This window comes from Siphateles boraxobius, unplaced genomic scaffold, assembly GCF_051911475.1.
Source record: "Siphateles boraxobius isolate OS27281-9 unplaced genomic scaffold, OSU_SipBor_1 7, whole genome shotgun sequence".
Taxonomy (NCBI): domain Eukaryota; kingdom Metazoa; phylum Chordata; class Actinopteri; order Cypriniformes; family Leuciscidae; genus Siphateles; species Siphateles boraxobius.
This window is the reverse complement of record NW_027509197.1, coordinates 32,754,726-32,774,935: the sequence shown is the minus strand read 5'-3', so window position 1 is coordinate 32,774,935 and position 20,210 is coordinate 32,754,726. Positions and strand designations below refer to the sequence as shown.

The window sequence follows — 20,210 nt, the reverse complement described above, 5'->3', positions numbered from 1 at the left end:
TGGCTGCCCACTGCTCCGGATGTGTGTGTCCATGGTATGTTGTGTGTGTTCACTAATCACTACTCCTAATGTGTGTAAAGAATTCCGAGTATGGGTTACCATACTTGGCCTCCATGTGTCACTCAAGTTACTTTGTTTTTCCATTTATTGACTGACACCTCTTCTGTCCCCATGTTGGGAGAAATCAGATGCAGAGGTGTGCTGTAAACATGATGGTTATGGTTGTTGTAGTTCTAGACTAAATGATCCCATTAAACGATACTAATAGGCAAAATTACTTTAAATAAATATCACATGTGTGTACCTTTTTATTGCTGAAGTAGGATGCCCAGGTGAGTGAATGCAATACAAAAAAGTAACATTACTTTCCATAAAAAGTAACAGAGTAACACAATTAGTTAAAGCAATATTGTAACGCATTACTTTTAAAAGTAACTTTCCCCAACACTGCATATAAGCCACTTACAAATGAGAAACATCATACTTGATTTACATACTGTATCATACTTGATTTACTGCAAAGTCGAGTTCAAGCAAGAGTTGTACATAATGAGACCATTGTGTTCTGTCACACTACACAAAAAATGCTGTTTCTGTAGCGTGATTGTTCCAGTAACAAAGCTATTTTTCAATAGGGTGAGGCTGGAACAAGGGGACCACCTGGGCCAAATGGGTCACCAGTAAGTATTTATTTGATAAGAAATCTTTTTTACACATATCTGATCGAAAGAATATTACTTCCAGCAGTTGCATATTTCAAGTTTATACAATTTCCTTTAGGGGGCAGCAGGACCACAAGGATCTCCAGGCGATGTAGGAGATCCAGGGCCAATGGTGAGGGAACATGATTAATTGTATACGGTCTCTGAAGACTTCATAATTTACCGGGGAAGTCTGTCCCAAACTCTTTATTTAAGTGCAAACATTAGCCAGGATGAACTCTAAAACTACTGGTTGTTTGCAAACTGCGGTCAATTTTCATGGCTCATTTATTAAAGGGAACCACATCTTTGGATATTCACATTCTCAAAGAAATTGTTGTAGTGTTTTTATACATGTACTTACAATTCTTTTCCCATCATTTAGTGCTTTAATTAAGCTGCAAATTATTTGATACACGAATTATCAACATAAGCTGATGCACAGAAGTCAGCAGGAGCTATACTTTGCAGATTATTGTTAACTAAAGTGACTTAATAGATAGTTTTGTATTATTTAAGAATGAAATATACAACAATACTCTGAGGGTGTGCACCAGTTTTTGAGCATGAGATCATGAGAGTGACTAATATAGCTGAATTACCCCCATCAGTGCTGCAGATTCACCCTTTATAAATTCCAAAATAATATTAATCAAGCCTCCTTACAATAATGATTCTGGTGTTAATGCTTTGTTTATTTACTAAAAGAGCACTCAATCTGTACAATGCATCATTGTTTTTATGTTTTTTTTTAATCAACATGTGGTAATTACTCTCTTCATTGTATAGGGTGGCACTGGCCAGAGAGGGCCAGAGGGTCCTCCAGGGAAGCCTGGTGAAGATGTGAGTACTCTATGTTGTCACCATGGGCATCCTCACAACAATGTGGGGAAAACTAAAGAGGATCTGAAATGGAATTTTCTGTTGTCATAGGGAGATGCAGGGACTCCAGGAAGTGCAGGAGAAATGGGATTTCCTGGATCTGCGGTAATATTTGACATTGCCCACTAGCAGCTTTTATCATTGAATGGTGGTTGGATTTACATGTAGGCTATGTTTAAATAACTTTTGTGTTTCAGGGTGCAAGAGGATTTCCAGGGACACCGGGGCCTCCAGGCTTAAAGGGTCACAGAGTGAGTAAATTCTTAATCTCCAGGCCCCTTTTAAGATTGACAAGTCTGACATGCATGTGGTGGGGTCTAAAATTCTGACTTCATATTGAAAGGTTACACTTTATTTAGCAGTACATGTACTTGCAGTTTAATTACATTGTAGTTACCCCAAAAAAGTACTGGTAATATAAGGTAACTACATGGGTTAAGGTTTAGTACTTATAACCCAGTTATTGTAGTTGCTATAATAAGGACATAGTATGTACATGCGGAACAGGACTGTAAAAATAAAGTGCTTCCTTACAGGTCACTAATCAAATAAGCTAATGTGTGACATTGACCAAGTGAACTTATTAAATTAGAAAATAATGGTCACACTTTAGTTTAGGGTCCAATTATCACTATTAACTAACTACGGATTTTGCCTCAATAAACTCCTAATTACTGCTTATTAATAGTTAGTTAGGTAGTTGTTAAGTTTATTGGGTAGGATTTAGGAATGTAGAATATGGTCATGCAGAATAAGGCATTGATATGTGCTTTATAAGTACTAATAAACAAACAATGTCCTAGTAATATGCATGCTAATAAGCAAGTTAACCGTGGGAATTGGACCCTAAACTAAAGTGTTACCAAAAGAATACAAAGTAGAAGCATTGATTTATATGCTCTTTCAAAATCATATACCACTTTTGTCAAGTGTTAGAATCGCATTCTCTTGGTCTGTAGATCTTTTGAGTTTGCTTGCATTTTCAAAACATCATTGTTTTGGAATTACTTACAGATCATCCATCAGGCCATCAGTTTTGTCTTGAATGCTCATGCCACACGAAACACCTGCAAGCCAGACAGTCAGATTTCACACACAGAATGTTAAAAAAACTAAATCATGTTTGTAATTGCAGCTTATTTTGCACAAGCACCAACCAATTATTGTTCACTTGGTTGAGAAAAAAAATACTTTGCAGAATGTACAAAGAATGATTTTCAAGTTACCAGTTCAAAATTGTATTCCTAATGTTTATTTTAGGTTTGTAGATGGAATGTACCAAACAAATAATCATGTTTTTTCCTTTCATAATTCAGGGGCACCAAGGTCCATCTGGTCTTAAAGGAGAACATGGAGCTGTGGGATCAAAGGTTGAGTTTTTGCAAATATAAAATGAATTTCATTATGAAGTAGCCACTTAGACCATAGCTTTTAAAACCGCATACTGTATTTGAGTACTTCACAGTTGTCTATTCATATATATATATATATATATATATACTGTACACACACATATTAAACGTGATTGTATTAACCATCTCATGTTTCTAAGTACATTCACCATATATTATATTATTTATTATTATTTTAGGGTGAATCTGGTGGACCCGGTGCAATGGGTGCCCCTGGTCCTATGGTAAGAAGACTGCAACACAATACAATACAAACTTCTGTTAAACAAAAATCATTATCGATGTGAGTCCAGTACATAATAACAGACGTTCTTCATTCTTACATTGCCACAAATGCTTCTAGCCTTATTTCCAATAAAAGTAAAACGGCCTATTGTTAAATGCAGGGTCCCAGGGGAATGTCAGGAGAAAGAGGACGTCCAGGCCCTAGTGGCACACCGGTGAGGGCAAACACATTAAGAGTGATAACATTCTTCACATGACTTAAGTCAGAGCTGTATTGATTTTCTTATTATTCTTAACACTGTTAGTTATCTTTTTCTTTTGTATTTCAGGGTATGCGTGGTGCTCAAGGAAATGTTGGAAAACCAGGTCCAATGGTAAAACATTTTAATCAACCAAAAGATAAAGTGTGAAATACCAAGCACCTTCAAACCTAATGATGCTAGTTTCTAACTGTTTAATTGTTTTAAGGGTCCTTTGGGAATTAATGGTGCCCCAGGGTATCCCGGAACTCCAGGCATGAAGGTTGGCAATGAGACTCTATATATGTGTTGTTTTTTTTAAAAATAATTTATTAAATATATATGTAGCTACCAATGAATACCTTTATATATTTTAATAAATTGTAATAGTTCAGCTGAACATTAAAACGTTGGTAAATCTGATATTAAAAAGGAATATAACTGCTTTGCAGGGTCAACCAGGACCTACGGGTGTGAGGGGACCAGAGGGACCACAGGGACAGAGAGGAGAGACAGGACATCAAGGCAGATCTGGACCAACTGGACTACAAGTATGTTTGTGATACTCATTTTGTACACCAGTACATGATCACAAATCCTTTAATTTATTATTTATTTTATTTATTTATCTATTTTTGTTAATCTGAAATGCAAATGAAACATGATTCTGAATTTTTCAGGGGCCTATGGGCACTGACGGTGGTCCAGGTTCCAAAGGGCCAGTGGTATGTTATGATGTTAAATGTTAAAATATTATACATAACGAATACAGATATTGGCAACTGACAAAATATTATTTTCTCCAGGGAGTTTCTGGTCCTCAGGGTCCTGTTGGTCTGCTTGGTCCAACCGGCCCACCAGGACCTCAGGGAAGCACTGGACAGCCTGGGATCAAAGGTCAAGGGGTAAGGCATTCTTCATTCACATTGTGGCATGATTCTTTTATGGACTGAAGATTTGTTGTGTTCATATAACATAAATCATCATGCTATATATATTTGTGTGATTCTATAATTGCAGGTACATTTGGTGTCCAAAGTCAGTTTTCTATAATATAATATTTTCTGTAAAAAGTGTCTTTTATAGTTGAAAATGAAATTTCTTGTGTCCAAATTAGTCTGTATTTTCCCATCATGTATCATTGTGTAATCAAAATGTTTCATTTTACTTTTCTTTTGGTAATATTCTTTATTTATTTTATTTATAAAAGCCCTAAATAGTAATTTACCTAATTCTACACCATATGCTAGCAAGAGGAGATTTTGGTTACAATTTTTAAAATTACCAAGGTAGATTAACAATGTTGACAGTATGTAACACAATAGACAGTAATAGAGTTGACAAATACAGAAATAGTTTTTTTCATTAAAAGTAAAAGGAATTAACTTGTGTTTGGCAAGCACTGAATTATTGAAATTGAATATGTTTTCAATAAGATACTGGAAATAATTGATATTAGTGAACAGTTTTTACCTTACATTTACATTTACATTTATTCATTTAGCTGACGCTTTTATGCTTTTTCACTTTATCTTAACTTTTTGAAATGCAAAATGTGTCTCCAATTAAAGAATCACTCCATCATATATATGTACTATTTGTGCCCTAAAATGTCTCTGGAAACTAATGATTTAAAAACTGATCTCCAATCAGCCTTTTGTTTTGTTTTGTGTTTAGGGAGATGTAGGTGTTCCTGGATTTAAAGGAGAGGCTGGACCTAAAGGAGAACCTGTAAGTTTTGGTTGATAATAGTGTAAACCTATATAACTGTTTCCCCAAATGTTTTCAAGTTAATGGTGAAGTATATGCAATTTGTGCACCACCTCATCAAATGCATTACAAAATATTTCTAACTAGTAAAAACTAGGAATTTTTTTTTTTTTAAAGACACAAATTACCTTTGTCATAGGGTCCACCAGGAGCACAGGGAGTAATTGGACCTCAGGGAGAGGAAGGAAAACGTGGAACCAGAGGAGATCCTGGTTCTGTTGGCCCTATTGGACCTGTTGGCGAGAGAGTGGGTCTAGTTTTCCTTTTATTGCCTATGCTATAGCAAACTGACGTGAATGTAACTGCAAAACCAATTCTGTTTTCATGGGGTTTTTATTGTCTAATTTAGGGGGCACCTGGAAACCGAGGCTTCCCTGGTCAAGATGGCTTACAGGGTCCAAAGGTAATTAGAGACTATTTACTAGATGAATATAATTGGCTGATTAATGAAATAATACTTTTGTTTATACTCATCTTAGGGTGCGCAAGGTGACCGTGGAATTACAGGAACCTCTGGCCCTAAAGGCTCTACTGGAGATCCAGGGAGAACAGGTGAACCAGGTCTACCAGGCGCAAGAGTAAGTTAAATTTCTAATGCAATGTATCTTTATAATATAAAAGATGAGGGCAGAATGCAATAACTTTTCCTTCAAATACAGCTCTAATAGTTTTTTTTGCATCGACTTTCTCTCAGGGTTTGACAGGGACACCTGGAGTTCAGGGTGCCGAAGGAAAGCCAGGACCACTGGTACATTTATCAGATGTTTTCCATTCATAGCTGGAATAAAATATCCAAATTTTTAACAGCAAATAAAGAAATTATTCCATTCACCTTTCTACAGGGTGGTCCAGGTGAGGATGGGCGGCCAGGGCCGGCAGGGTCAACTGGAACAAGAGGCCCTCCCGGAACTATGGGACCAATAGGCCCAAAGGGTTTTAGCGTGAGTAGAATTTTCATTTATTTATTTATTTATTTATTTATTGATTATATTTTCAAAACTTATAATTTTAACAATAATTTAGGGGGATCCAGGAAAGGCAGGCGAGCAGGGATCTGCTGGAGTTCCTGGGCAGAGGGTGAGTAACAGCAGTTGCTCGCAGTAATCACTGGTGTAATTAAATAAAGCAAGAATTACTATTATTATTGCTCATACTTAGTTAATAGTAAAACACAAATAAATAAAACACACAGTATTAAACACGAGTGCATGACTTTTGCAACACCCAAGTCAACTGCATAGCAACATGACAAAACAAAAAAAGTCTCAGAACATCCAAGCAACCACATTGCGATGCCCTGTTCATTGCAGCTCTGTAACATAATGGCAACTATTTTTTATGGCCAAGCTCCACTAATATTTTACAATTCTCAAAATATACATCTTCCCTTCAACTTTTCATAGGGCCCACCTGGGAAAGATGGAGAAGTAGGCCCGGCTGGTCCACCAGGTCCACATGTAAGTGTTCTATTTTGTCTCTTTATTATATTTTCAGTTAGAAAGTACAATTAGAGTCCAATCTATTTTTTTTTAATGATTTTTAGGGTACAGCAGGTGAGAGAGGCGAACAGGGACCTCCCGGAATGCATGGTTTCCAGGTGCTTGATCAATGACTATTTGATCATTCAAAATTATTCTTTTCTTTCTTGTTATTAAGCTCTTTTATAATATCTCCTTACTTGTTTCTCAGGGTTTGCCGGGCCCAGCAGGTGCTCCTGGAGAGGGAGGAAAACCTGGTGATCAGGTACACTTAGTTCAACACATATCAAATGACAGATTCTTGGGGAAAAAAATATGACATAGAAGGGACTAATAGCATAAAATTGTGCTAATTACCACTTTCTCTTTTCAAGGGTATCCCTGGTGAGCTCGGCCCTGTAGGCCAAATTGGGCCACGGGTAAGTTCTAGTTTTACCTGTAACTTCTGTAAAACCCACATTGTTGATGTCAAGACATGTAATTAATGGTCAGTCTATGCATTTAACAGGGTGAACGTGGAATTCCGGGAGAGAGAGGAGAGCTGGGATCTGCTGGTCTGCCTGGAGCCAAAGGTATCCCAGGAGCACCTGGCCCTGATGGTCCAAAGGTAGAACTAAATGCTGTTTAAGTGTTTATTATCAATATATTTGTTTAAATTATTTCACAATAATATGGCCTAAAGATTTCAATGGGAAATGTTTGTTTTAACAATCTAACAGATGAGTCAAAATTATTTTCTGTGGTGATCAGCAACATCCCCGATGGTTGATGGAGCTTAACTTACTGTATATTGAAGACAGAACACACCTTTAGAAATAAGCCTATTTCATTTTTTTTACTATGCAGTTGAATTTATAATCCTGACGTGTAATTAAGATAAGATCTTGTATTAATGCTTTAAAATGCAAATTCATCATTCTATTGAATTTTTTGTAGGGTAGCCCTGGGCCTACTGGTACATTGGGTGATCCAGGCCCTCCTGGTCTGCAGGGAATGCCAGGTGAAAGAGGGATCTCTGGCCCACCAGGTCCAAAAGGAGACAGAGTGAGTAGTAATGCAATTGGAATTACAGTATGTACATAGATATTTGCACAGTGTCGGTTTTTTTTTTTTTAATTAACCTCTTCCCACACATTTAGGGCACTATTGGAGAGAAAGGATCCGAGGGAACTCCAGGAAGTGACGGTGCTAGGGTAATTACCATCAAGTATTATCCCATTTTTAAAACATCTTAATTATTCTCAATTGATGGGTTGCAAGTCATTCTGAAAGTGCCATGGATAAACAATACAAATGAAATGAAATGAATAAAATGAATTAGCTATGATAATAGCCAATTTTGACTATTCTTATTTAGATGTAATTTTGACTATTTTTCTTCAGCAAAACTAGTTGAGAACCACTGCTTTAATTTATCTCTCTGTGATTTTCAGTGAATTATATTTGAAAGGAACATTGAGAGAAAACATAAATCTCAGAATTAAGCTAAACAAAATTTCATGTTAGTAATCAAACAGAGAATGACCTGTACAAGACTTGTTCAAGCAGGCCCGATCACAGATGCACACACAAAAAGATTCTTTATGACTCATGCTTGATATGCATGAAAGAATAATCTCATACTGATATTATTCCTTTTTCATATAGGGCTTGCCAGGCCCAGTTGGCCCCTCAGGACCGGCTGGTCCAAGTGGTGAAAAGGTACATAGCATCATATTATCGTCTATATTTTAATGCAATATTGTTTTCTTTTAAGGACCACTTAATTCTAACAAAGTATTTTAACAGGGAGAACCAGGCCCCAAGGGACCACCTGGACCTCAAGGATCAAGAGCAATGCCAGTGAGTTGAAATTTGAGACCCAAAAACAGAAGACAACATTCTTTCAAATTAGCTGAATAAATTGATATATTAACAAATATTTGTGCTAATACCAAGGGATCCCGTGGTGAACCTGGGCCAATAGGTGCTGTAGGCTTTGTTGGACCACCTGTAAGTTGAAAATTTGAAATCTAACAGAAAACTCACAATTGTTTGATATTATGTGCACTAAGCTTTTTTCAGGTCAGTGAGTAAACTGGTTCTGAACAAGGTACACTTTCAAAACAACAGGGTCTTGATGGTCAGCCCGGTGTGAAAGGACCACCAGGGGAGCCTGGACAAAAGGGTGATGCTGGATCTCCTGGCCCTCAAGGGTTGTCTGGTCCTCCAGGACCACAGGTGATCAAATACTTGCATACATTTTTTTTTTTTAGAAGATGCTATGAAGATGCTAGTAAATTAATAATCTCCTGTGTGTGACTATAGGGTAAATTTGGTGTGGCTGGACCAAAGGGTGGTAGAGGAACACAGGGTGCACCTGTAAGTGTAGCTTTAATAACAATTACGGTTTAATGCATTTTGAATGACTAGTCAGTTAACACACCTCATACTGTTTAGGGCCCAACAGGTTTCCCTGGATCTGCTGGAAGAGTTGGCCCACCTGGTCCAACGGTATGTTGCATGGACTACAGAAGTTTACAATTACACATGAGAAATTAAGAAAACTCTTAACATTTTTCAAACCTTTAAGTATTTGTTTTTTTAGGGTCCTCTTGGTGAGCCAGGTCCACTTGGTCTTCCTGGAAAAGAGGGTCCACCTGGTCTTCGAGGAGACCATGGACCCCCAGGACGCCAGGGAGAGAGAGGTCCCCCTGGGCCTTCTGGAGGCACTGGAGACAAAGGAGATTCTGGAGAAGATGGACCACCGGTAAGGGCACCAGTCGTTTCTCTTCTAAAATCCTAAATGTAAAAACAAGAAACTGAATCTTAACGGTTATTTTCATTAGGGACCTGATGGTCCACCAGGTCCTGCTGGAACAACAGGGCAAAGAGGAATTGTAGGCCTTCCTGGTCAAAGAGGAGAACGTGGAATGCCGGGACTCCCTGGACCAGCTGTTAGTATCCAAAAAAAAAAAAAAACATTCTGCAATTTTAAAGAAAATGGCTAGTTGTAACATGCTAAAATATTAAATAAATAATTAATAGAAATTGAGTTTTGCCTCAGGTAATACTTCACTGTTATCTATGGTGTACATATTAAATGACATCTGAGATAACATAATTTTTATAAGACCTCCTCTAATCTGCTTACTCACGACTGTCTCATGTAGGGTCCTCCAGGAAAACAGGGCACATCAGGAGCCCCAGGAGACAAAGGACCTTCTGGCCCAGTTGGGGTGCCTGGCGCTAATGGACCTCGGGGGGATCCTGGACCCGATGTAAAATAAATTTAATATAATGGTTACATAACTATACCACATATTAAATACAATGCTAATGAAAATTTTGATCATTAGGGACCCGCTGGATCTGATGGCCCACCAGGAAAGGAAGGTGTCATAGGAGCCCAGGTGAGACGCAAAAAACATCAAATGACCCACATCTGAATCTTTAATCCAAGTTGTTTAAGCAGATCTTACAGAGTTGCTTAATTTTTAAAGGGTGATCGAGGAGATCCAGGCCCAGAGGGTTTGATTGGATCTGTAGGACAACCTGGTTCCCCCGGTCCTGTCGGTGCAACTGGAGGCATTGGAAAGAGAGGAGAGCCTGTAGGTCTCATAATTTCTTTATATTTAATGTATACTATAATGACATCTCTAAAGCATTTTTGGCTTACGTTTTTTTTCACACTGTCTTATCAGGGTTCAAAAGGGCCCTCTGGCCCTCCAGGTCCTGCTGGAAAACGAGGACTTATAGTAAGAAATCTATTAAATAACACAATATGACATAATTAGAAAGGCTTTATTTACCATGAAGTTGCTGATAAAAAAACACCACAACTGCTCCTTCATTTCCAACAATCTATTTAAGGGACCACAAGGACCAAGAGGAGATAAGGGAGATCTGGGTGACCATGGAGAAAGAGGACAGAAGGGTCACAGAGGATTTGCAGGCTTACAAGGTCTTCCTGGACCACCTGTAAGTTATAACAAAGAAAAAGGTTTTTCAAAGTGTGCATCATCTGTACACAGTCTATCAATAATTGAGTATATAATATCAAGCAATATAAAGGTTTCTTTTCCCATTATAACCCTTTACATTTACTTCATTTTTAGGGCACAACTGGAGAACAGGGAGCCCCAGGCATTGTTGGTCCAAGCGGACAAAGGGTATTCGATCAACTTGTTTAATGTGAGTGATTTACAACTAGTCAAAAGGTGATTGATGTCAATGAAATAATTTGTCTCACAGGGACCTCCCGGGCCCTCTGGGCCACCTGGAAAGGAAGGGTACGTTGGACAGCCTGGACCTATGGGACCTCCTGGTTCAAGAGGGACTAGTGGTGATATTGGACCAGAGGCAAGAGAAACTTTCATCGCATCTCACATAGTATTACAACTTAGATGCCCACTTATTTTTGTCATCATGCTTAGGGACCTCCTGGAGAACCTGGCCCACCTGGCCTTCCTGGATCTCCTGGACCTCCCACTGCGGCTATGGAAGATTTTTTTGGTGGGCCTCAAGATTATGATGCTGGTCCTCCTCCCCCGGAGTTCAGTGAGGATGAGGCTCTTCCCAAGAGTAACTCTACAGGCATGTTCCAAGCTGATCCTGGAGTTCAGGCTACTTTGAAGGCTCTGAGCAGCCAGATTGATAGCATGCGTAGCCCTGACGGTAGTAGAAAACATCCTGCCAGAACTTGTGAGGACTTGAGACAATGCTACCCTCAAAAAAAGAGTGGTAAGTTAATAGTATTGCACATGCACGTAATTCATTATAACCAACTGTATGAAGTAGGCCAGTGACTTGGTAAACTCTCAGTGGCTTACATATACCAACTGAGGCTCATTAGAATGGTTTTCCATTTTCCATAGAAATAATATTTTTTAATACTGTACAAATTGGACATTTAGTCCCCTAACTGATGGATTTTAACAACTTGATCTAATGAATAATTGTATGTATTTCATATAGACAGCATTATGTTATTTATTTATTTATTTTTTAAAAAAATTTAAGTCGTTAGCTTTGGGGATAGTCTTAATGTATTTGTAAATATTTTAAGGAACTCGCAACTAATGTCCAATAAAGGTTGGTTTAAAGCACTTAAAGTCCCCCTGTGGTGCAAATAAAGCACGTTGTTGTTTATGTCTATCTGTTTTTTTTTTTAATATGCTTTAAGACAAACCATTTGCAAATTCATGTCAACACCATTGTTGAGTATTTTCTCTTTAAAACTGCAGTGATCTAAAGACAGCCTGAAAAACATGGTTTGAAACCGCTGGTGTTTCTGACGTCACAAACTACCTAACCTAACGTCAATGTGGGGAGAGGCTTTAGCATATCATTACTATGCGCATGGGAGTCTCAAGAGAAGCCAGGTTATCCCGGTATTTTTTCTGTTAATATGAAAAATGGGTATGAGCTGGTGTGAGTAGAGACGGGGCTAATTAGCATATTCATGTTGTCTGTGTATACTAAATTAAGCAAGGATGTAGAGATACATCAAGCTATTTTAAGGCATGAAGAAAAAAAAAATCACAGGAAAAACGTATTAAATATGTAATTTTGGTGATCAAAGATAAGTTTTAAGGGATACAATTATTGACTACAGGGGGACTTTTAAAACAAGTTGTTAAAAGTTGTTAAAAATAAGCAAAAAAAAAACTTTATATTTAAGAGCTAATTGAACAATAATAATTTAATTACAGTGACAATGATGAAGAACTCAGTGTTTGTATATAGTCTATTAATGTATTAACGTTTGCGAATGATTTATAAATACTTTATTACTGTATACTTATTATGAAGTGTTACAGACACTTGTAAAATCAAACATCCCCAAATCTCTGCATCATAGGTGAATACTGGGTGGATCCAAACCAGGGCAGTGCAGAGGACGCCATTAAAGTTCATTGCAATATGGACACTGGAGAGACATGCATCTCCGCAATCCCTTCCAGCATCCCCCGGAAGTCATGGTGGAGTTCCCCAGGAAAAAAACCTGTGTGGTTTGGAGCCAACATGAATGGAGGAACATATGTAAGCACGTTTAGCCACTATGAAAATTATATTTTAATCATGCAATTTGTGTAATTATTCAATTACTGCTATAGTATTTAGTATAAGATAACATTATGTGGAAAGAAAAGTATCTATTACATAAAACTGTACGTGCCTGTTATTTATTTCTTTTTATGTCTTTGTGAAGTTCACTTATGGGAACAAAGACCAGCCAGCCAACACTGTCACAGTTCAGATGACTTTCATCCGTCTGCTCTCCAAAGAGGCATCACAAACTATCACTTACCACTGCAAGAACACTGTGGGCTACAAGGATGAATCATCTGGAAACCTCAAGAAAGCAGTCATCCTCAAAGCTGCAAATGATCTAGAGCTTAAAGCTGAGGGAAATAATCGCTTTAGATACACTGTCCTTGAGGACAGCTGCTCAGTAAGTACACTCCAGTACATCATTTGTGTAAAGGCATATGCCCTTTTTTAAAACCTAGTACGTTGTCTTGCTCTCCACTGCCTACATTTTCTAAAGCCCCGTTCACACCGCCAGCGACTTCGTCGCTGTATTTCGCTAGTCTCTGTAATGTGAGTCGCTTGTGGCCGTTCCCAGTGCTGTAATTGTAATGTTATTGGTAGACTGTACATCTGTCCATATCTAAATACAATCACAAGTGATATATACAACTAAGATATATTTCTAATTTGACTAGGAATTAGACTTAAAAGAATTAAAATTAGTGTTCTGCTGTTGGAGAGTGTTGTTATATTAACCACCGCAGTGATCTGTGCATTAAATCATTAACTAGATTAACAATCAATCTATCAACAAATTAAACTCACTCATACTGACAAAAATTACTAAAAAGTCATTTGAATTTGACAATTAATACATTTTCTTGTCCCTAATAATCAACATAATGCAGGAGAAACTGTAATATGAACTGCATCATATAATATAACAACACACAAACTATCACTGTATGAATCAAACTCACTTTTCCATGCATAATTTTATTATATTCATAAATGTGATTTTTAGTCAAATCATATAAAACAGTGAACTTACTCTGGAACTATCCTATCATGCCTGCACTCGAGAGGGTGACGTGAATCGTCTTCAATCCTATTGGTTGTCGTTAGCGAAATTAGCTTCTCATTTGAATAAAATTGAAATTTCTTAACTTTTGTCGCTTGTCTCGCATCGCTTGACACGCATCACTTTACACGCCTACATTCTGTCACCAACGTTCACTGTCGCCGGAAGTCGCCAGCACTTCATTGAAAATTAATTGGATTGTATAGCTTTGTTGCTGCGTGTCGCTGGGGGGTGTGAACGGGGTTTAAGGCAGCCTAACTCAAAACTGAACCTAGTAAGTGAGGACAGGATTTAAGACACTGCATAGACAGCAGCCCAGCATCAAAACAATTAGCACTAGTTTATTTTAGCATGTTGCTAAGATAAACAAAACATTTATATACATTAGAACTCTTTGGAAGTAATGCTGCCTTAGAATTTATCCAAAAATAGGTTATAGTTACACTGCTTATACCTTCTGGAATATGTTTCATATCTGGAACTATGTAGACAGTTTGCTAGGTTTTGGAACAGAGCCATAGGAAGTTAGATTTAACACATATGCAGAATGTGCTACAGAATCAGTACTACAGTCCATAAGATACCTCATAACATTAAAAGTGCCCCCATACAAACCTAAATTAATGTTTTTCTCTTCACAGCAAGCAAATGGTAAGTGGGGCAAGACAGTGTTTGAATACAGGACCCAGAAAACACCAAGACTACCTATTGTGGATATTGCACCTGTGGACATTGGAGGTTCAGACCAGCAGTTTGGTATTGATATCGGACCTGTGTGCTTCTTGTAAATCAAGGAGTAGAGATGCATTGAAGAGAATGCTGAGACTCTTAAAGCGGCTGCTGACGAGATCAGCCTTGTACATACAGAGCATTGGACTTTTCTGGCCCTTTAGCTAGATATTTATTGTGCCTTCCAAGCGTTTCAAGAAAACAACCGCTCCACAAGGTTTTTATAGAATGGTCCCCTGAAAAAAGAAATTCAATTCACCTGAATTTTTATACTACACGACTATCCATCAACTGCTGTTTTAAATTGACATGGCCATTGCAAGCAATAGAGTAATGACGCTACACACTGTACCAACACTATTTGCAATTAAAATTATCTGGATTTGCCTGTTTTCATTAAAGTATGTTTATTATTATTATTATTATTTTTACAAACAAAAATGGTGCTATAGAGGAAGTTTACATTCAGTTGAGTATTTTTTGACTCCCATAACTGCACTCTTGAACATTCACCTTGTAATTACTTTCAAACCGAATTTACAATTAAAGATGAAAACATTTATTCATCACTGCAAGCTACCTCGTTTCTATAAACTGGCGAAAGTTGACAACAGACTTGCTGTATGGGAATTGATAAGGAGCTGTACGACTGGTTGTATTTCTCTCATCAAAAGGTGCAAAGCAGGGTATGCAAATAAAATTAAATGCATCCGAGACTGCTTTGTTAAAAGGTGCATTATTATTTCTCTTTCCCAAAATAAAAACCAAGTATCTAAGTATACCACAAGAACAATGCAGGAGTTATATTTGTCCTCTACTGACCTAAAAGTAGCCCTTGCATTAGTTTTATGTTTTAAAGGCACAATGTAGTAAAATGCTGGAGCAGTTAAATAAATTAGAGCAGTATTGACAATTTTATGTCATATTTTCTAAAGCATGCAGGTATACCTATCATTCTTTCGCTTTTTCTTCTATTATTTTATTCTATTTTAGATCTCTTTTAAGCCTTTTGGAATGGCGTTGAAGCTAATCTCATGTATTTGCTTTGCAAATTAAACATATGCTCAATAGCATTTACCATTTTATTGAATCAAAATTTTTCTTCCTCCTTTTTTCCAAAATTCTTGTTTCTTTACTCACCGTTTAAGCATGAAAATAAATTTTTTGATGAATAAAAATGTAAGATACTGCTTTGCTTCATGATATCGAAGTTGCTAGAGTGATTTATTTGTTAAAATTTGTCTGAATATTTTTATTTTAATTATTATTTTCTATTATTTTTATTTTTGCTTTGAGCAAATAAGAAATGGCAGGGATAATACAGTTTAATTTTTTTTCTTTCTAAGTGTAAAACTCATTTAAGTATAATACTCAGAACAGACCGATAAATGTCTAGGATCACGGGGACTGCTTTGGTAAATTAAAAGTGTTTAGGGATGAGCAAAAAACATGGCTATTTAAAGGTGCAATAGGTGATCTCAAAAATGCTAACTTTAGCTTGTTAGCATTGAAAGCATACGATCCCAGCCTCCCTGCAAATCGCCGTCCAAAGTCACGCCGCCTCCAAAACACTTAAACGCACACAGACCAGGAGCGAGATAACCAGTTAGAAATCTTTACAGTACAGTGAGTTGTTGCTGTTGGCCTACCATTCTTGCTCTGTCTGCACAGCGTACGTGAATGTGCTGATAACGTATAATGTCTGCGTGAACAGGCTGCGCAGTGGTATGCAAACACACTTTGATCGTCACACTCGGACCGAATGGAATGATTGAACAAACATTTTAAGGTCCACAGCCAATCTATATTTATAACATTTAGACAGTTAACATAGTGATTGCTATCATATGAGGAGAATTTCAACCAACTTAACAAATGTTTCAGAATCACCTATTGCACCTTTAATTAAGGAAGTGCTATTATGAATCCAGAGTGAATGTTATTAAGCCTTGTATATGTTCTTCAGACAGACTTTCCACAGGTTTCTACAACAATTGCACCGTTTGAAACATCTTGGTGAAGGACGACTATGAAAGTAAAAAACACTTTTGTTGAAGGATGGGGAAGAGCAGCGATTCGAGAAGAATGTGGTGCTCTTCAGAAAGAAACACTGCAGTGTGCATCATGATGAACAGCACACAAAAGAATACATAATTGAGCCAAATGTGGATTACATTTTAAACCACATTTTAAGCTTTTATGCTAATTTTAAGAGAGTGTAATTAAAACAAACACAAGTGTACTGAAAATGAATGGTGCTCAAGTATATAATGATTATTTTACTGTAATATTACAATTTCTTAACATTGTATTTTCTGATTTCTATACAATATCTTTCACTTGCAATAAATTACTTAAACACTATAGCACGTGAGTGACAATATGTTGAGCCACCAAAAAGCATTTCATACATATTGTTATATATTAAATGCAGGTAAAGGTTTAAGACAGACATGTTACAAAACAACTTACACAGAGAATATGTACTGTTTTATTTTAATGACTACAACAGCAAAGGCTAAAATAATGCTTATAAACTGAATGAAAAATAAAACATAAACAGAGCTCTTCCAAAGTGCTTCCTTGTGCAAGAGTATACTAAAATATGTAATATAAAATTAAACTGCAATACAAGTACATATTAATGTGGAAACAGCCCAGTCTTACAATTTATGGCACTGCTGTTCAGTTAAAAAATACTGTATTTAAATGGATTCACTGCTATAAACAAAATTATCATCCTTTTACATGTGATCTGATAAAAACGAAGTGTGGTTACGATGCATGTTAAAACATTAATAGTTAAAAATAAAGTTACAAAATAATGTAAAGGGATGAAAAGTGATAAAGATTGATGGATTTTATGAATTGTAATATGCAAAAGAGATATAAAAACAGCAGTTTGTATGTGTAACAAAAGCTTCAAGAATTTTATGAATTATGAAACTTTGACACAGACTGTGCAATTGGACATACTTTCTACATCCTTCATTGCCTGTACAAGCAAGGGGTGTTAAAACTACATTACTAGTTTTTTTTAGTTCTTACAAAAATAGTGATCTACTGCTTCTGATTACACAATATACTTTTTGTAAACCAAACTCAAAATGCAAATACATAAAAAAAGTAAGTAAGATAAGACATTGACATCTTGACTGTAAACCCGAGTTTGGCACTTTAATACAAATGGTTTAACATTAAAGTGACACAACTTTCTTCTTGGCATCAGCAACGACCTTCTAGTGGATCAAGGGAAAAGACAGTGCCCTCTACTGTTAGTCCCATTTTGAACCCCTCCTGGAGAGGAAAAACAACAGGAAATTCAAGGTAATATTATTACATCTAAACAAACCAAAACCTTCTAAAACACCCACATTATACAAAAACATTTATACAAGTGAAAATACTTTGAGCAGGGCATGAGGAAGATGAAAAAGACACAAGGCTTAATGTCTGGGTGTAAATCATTTATCTTGCTTCATTTACAGGGATAGTTCAAATAATAAAAATAATAAAATTGTCACATTGCTCTCATGTTGCTCCAAACCTGTGTGATTTTCTTCGTCCCAAGGAACACAAAAGGAGATGTTTAGCAGAATATTGACACTGCTTTTTTTTCATACAATGTAAGTGAATGGTGACTAGGGGCCATCAAGCTTCAAAAACAATAAAAAGCCATAGAATAAAATTTAACCCATTCCAAAGTTAATCTTCTGTCAGCTCTCAAATTTCATATGGCCAATTTGAATATGTACATACAGTATTTATGCTTGGCAATGACATTACACATTACCATCACAAACAACTGATTCAACCATTTGGGTTGTACCACACACAAAACTACTGTATGGTTTTAGAAGACTTGGTATATTGGATTCAAGTTTAAGTAAACCAGTCACCATTTATTTTCAATGCATGGAAAAGAGAAGTGTGGACATGAAGAAAATGAGGGTGAGAAATGGACCGATTTTTTTTTTTTATGAACTATCCATTTAAAAAGGTTAAGCATGCCAAATTAGGCCTCAGCATTATGCCATCTGAAAAAAAATAAAATGTCTCAAAATACAAACCATCTTTGCCGCTGCAAGCAGAAAGAAAGCAAAGAGATGGAAAATTGAAGTTGTTAGTTGAGCAAAACTGGCAAATGATATAAATGTTTCATGTAACTGCTCTGTATGCAAAATTTCCTGCATATTAGTCTTATTTTAATCAGGTTCACAGCATACTTAACAAAAAAGCAAACTTAGCACTTCTCTTGAAAGTTTTGTATCCACATATAGCATTACGGGCTTCCCTGGGAATGGCAGCAAACGGCTGCCCACTGCTCCGGGTGTGTGTGTGTTCACTGGCTTACAGTGTGTGTGTGTGTGTGTGTGTGTGTGTGTGTGTGTGTGTGTGTGTGTGTGTGTGTGTGTGTGTGTGTGTGTGTGTGTGTGTGTGTGTGTGTGTGTGCTAGCTACACACTGCTCCAAATATGTGTGCTCTAAATTGGACGGGTTAAATCCAGAGAAAAAATTCAGAGTATGGGTTACCATACTTAGCCTTCATTTCATAAAGAACTCTATTCTCTTGTATGGTTTATTGTGCTTTAACTTTCAAGCTCATTTCAGTCTTTAGTTTCTCCTTAACCCATGTTTATTTATTGCTCTTACATGTTAGTAACTTTAAGTGTGTGTGTGTGTGTGTGTGTGTTCACTTCTCATTGCTCCTAATGTGTGTACACTAAACTTGGATGGGTTAAATGCATTAATGGGTTACCATAATTGGCATTCACGTCACTTCACTCACTCCCAAGACAAATCCAAGATGAACATAAAACAAAACTTTATGAAATCATCCTATTGGTCCTTTTTGAATGAAGAGTGTCTTAACAGCTGCAGCAATGCCAGCCATCAGTTCCCATAGCTAATCATTCACACCAGTCCATTTGCTAATAATTCACAGACATGCGGTCACCTGCATCTCATCCAGTTTAGATTGGATGTCGGGAGGAAAGTCAGCTGCCCCACAGGTGAATGGGTCAAATGGCTCTGCACCAAATATGTCTCTCCCTAAAGAAGAAGAAGGGGAGTCTTTTTTCCTTCATTTAACATGCCACTAAAGCTAACATCTTTAATATAGGACAGTAAAAAGACTGCCTACGCAACCTGACCTTATGGTTGAATGAGCCAACATTTTTCAACTTTTTGGTAAAGAAAAACATACTCATCTCTGTAGGCCTTGCTGGGGGTGGAGGAGCAGAGCCATTACTTGCTGGTAATGGACCAAGTGGGGACATTGCAGAAAATGGGACCATGTCAAATATGTCAGTGGGGTTCTTCGGAGACATGCCGTTTCCCTGCAAATATGAATAATGAGTAGATGAGCATTCTGAAGAACACCTCATTTAAAAAACCCTTTTCATCTGTTAAAACATAATAAAGTGCTACATATAGAGTGGTGCAGGTATGACGTCCGAATCCGGAAGGGTTTTTGATTGGTGTGTAAAATAAAGCCTATGGTAAACATAACTTGATACTTTGACATTTTGTTCTATACCACACATTGCACACACTCACTTATCTAGTTACTTATTAAAAACGTACGTTTGAAACGTGAACTGTTTCAAAATTTGCTTTTTCACCATGGGTGTTCACTTTAGGTTGTAGAACAAAACGGCAAAATATCGTCAAGTAATG

The 20,210-nt window shown here is 37.0% G+C and overlaps 2 protein-coding genes across 8 annotated transcripts in view; one reads left to right on the top strand and one right to left on the bottom strand.

Annotated features, from left to right (window-relative positions):
• The window catches only part of col5a2a (collagen, type V, alpha 2a), a 29,801-nt gene extending 14,555 nt beyond the window's left edge, over positions 1-15,246 (top strand). For both annotated transcript variants that reach the window (XM_077215960.1, XM_077215959.1), the window contains 46 exons: positions 636-680; positions 781-834; positions 1,491-1,544; positions 1,635-1,688; positions 1,781-1,834; positions 2,900-2,953; positions 3,175-3,219; positions 3,382-3,435; positions 3,550-3,594; positions 3,689-3,742; positions 3,912-4,010; positions 4,140-4,184; positions 4,266-4,364; positions 5,137-5,190; positions 5,369-5,476; positions 5,579-5,632; positions 5,709-5,807; positions 5,924-5,977; positions 6,072-6,170; positions 6,253-6,306; positions 6,633-6,686; positions 6,773-6,826; positions 6,919-6,972; positions 7,082-7,126; positions 7,216-7,314; positions 7,644-7,751; positions 7,847-7,900; positions 8,355-8,408; positions 8,496-8,549; positions 8,646-8,699; positions 8,820-8,927; positions 9,015-9,068; positions 9,147-9,200; positions 9,295-9,456; positions 9,536-9,643; positions 9,860-9,967; positions 10,046-10,099; positions 10,190-10,297; positions 10,391-10,444; positions 10,560-10,667; positions 10,805-10,858; positions 10,941-11,048; positions 11,123-11,429; positions 12,550-12,731; positions 12,901-13,143; positions 14,445-15,246. In XM_077215960.1, coding sequence (XP_077072075.1) covers positions 636-680; positions 781-834; positions 1,491-1,544; positions 1,635-1,688; positions 1,781-1,834; positions 2,900-2,953; positions 3,175-3,219; positions 3,382-3,435; positions 3,550-3,594; positions 3,689-3,742; positions 3,912-4,010; positions 4,140-4,184; positions 4,266-4,364; positions 5,137-5,190; positions 5,369-5,476; positions 5,579-5,632; positions 5,709-5,807; positions 5,924-5,977; positions 6,072-6,170; positions 6,253-6,306; positions 6,633-6,686; positions 6,773-6,826; positions 6,919-6,972; positions 7,082-7,126; positions 7,216-7,314; positions 7,644-7,751; positions 7,847-7,900; positions 8,355-8,408; positions 8,496-8,549; positions 8,646-8,699; positions 8,820-8,927; positions 9,015-9,068; positions 9,147-9,200; positions 9,295-9,456; positions 9,536-9,643; positions 9,860-9,967; positions 10,046-10,099; positions 10,190-10,297; positions 10,391-10,444; positions 10,560-10,667; positions 10,805-10,858; positions 10,941-11,048; positions 11,123-11,429; positions 12,550-12,731; positions 12,901-13,143; positions 14,445-14,591 — 3,867 coding nt within the window. In that variant the 3' untranslated portion in view covers positions 14,592-15,246. The remainder of the gene's footprint in view (positions 1-635; positions 681-780; positions 835-1,490; positions 1,545-1,634; positions 1,689-1,780; positions 1,835-2,899; positions 2,954-3,174; positions 3,220-3,381; positions 3,436-3,549; positions 3,595-3,688; positions 3,743-3,911; positions 4,011-4,139; positions 4,185-4,265; positions 4,365-5,136; positions 5,191-5,368; positions 5,477-5,578; positions 5,633-5,708; positions 5,808-5,923; positions 5,978-6,071; positions 6,171-6,252; positions 6,307-6,632; positions 6,687-6,772; positions 6,827-6,918; positions 6,973-7,081; positions 7,127-7,215; positions 7,315-7,643; positions 7,752-7,846; positions 7,901-8,354; positions 8,409-8,495; positions 8,550-8,645; positions 8,700-8,819; positions 8,928-9,014; positions 9,069-9,146; positions 9,201-9,294; positions 9,457-9,535; positions 9,644-9,859; positions 9,968-10,045; positions 10,100-10,189; positions 10,298-10,390; positions 10,445-10,559; positions 10,668-10,804; positions 10,859-10,940; positions 11,049-11,122; positions 11,430-12,549; positions 12,732-12,900; positions 13,144-14,444) is intronic.
• Positions 15,247-17,000: 1,754 nt separating this feature from the next.
• gulp1a (GULP PTB domain containing engulfment adaptor 1a) overlaps positions 17,001-20,210 on the bottom strand; it is a 70,806-nt gene continuing 67,596 nt past the window's right edge. For all 6 annotated transcript variants that reach the window (XM_077216001.1, XM_077215995.1, XM_077215998.1 and 3 more), the window contains 3 exons: positions 19,738-19,870; positions 19,489-19,583; positions 17,001-17,829 (listed from right to left, as the gene is read on the bottom strand). In XM_077216001.1, the coding sequence (XP_077072116.1) occupies positions 17,758-17,829; positions 19,489-19,583; positions 19,738-19,870 (300 nt within the window). In that variant the 3' untranslated portion in view covers positions 17,001-17,757. The remainder of the gene's footprint in view (positions 17,830-19,488; positions 19,584-19,737; positions 19,871-20,210) is intronic.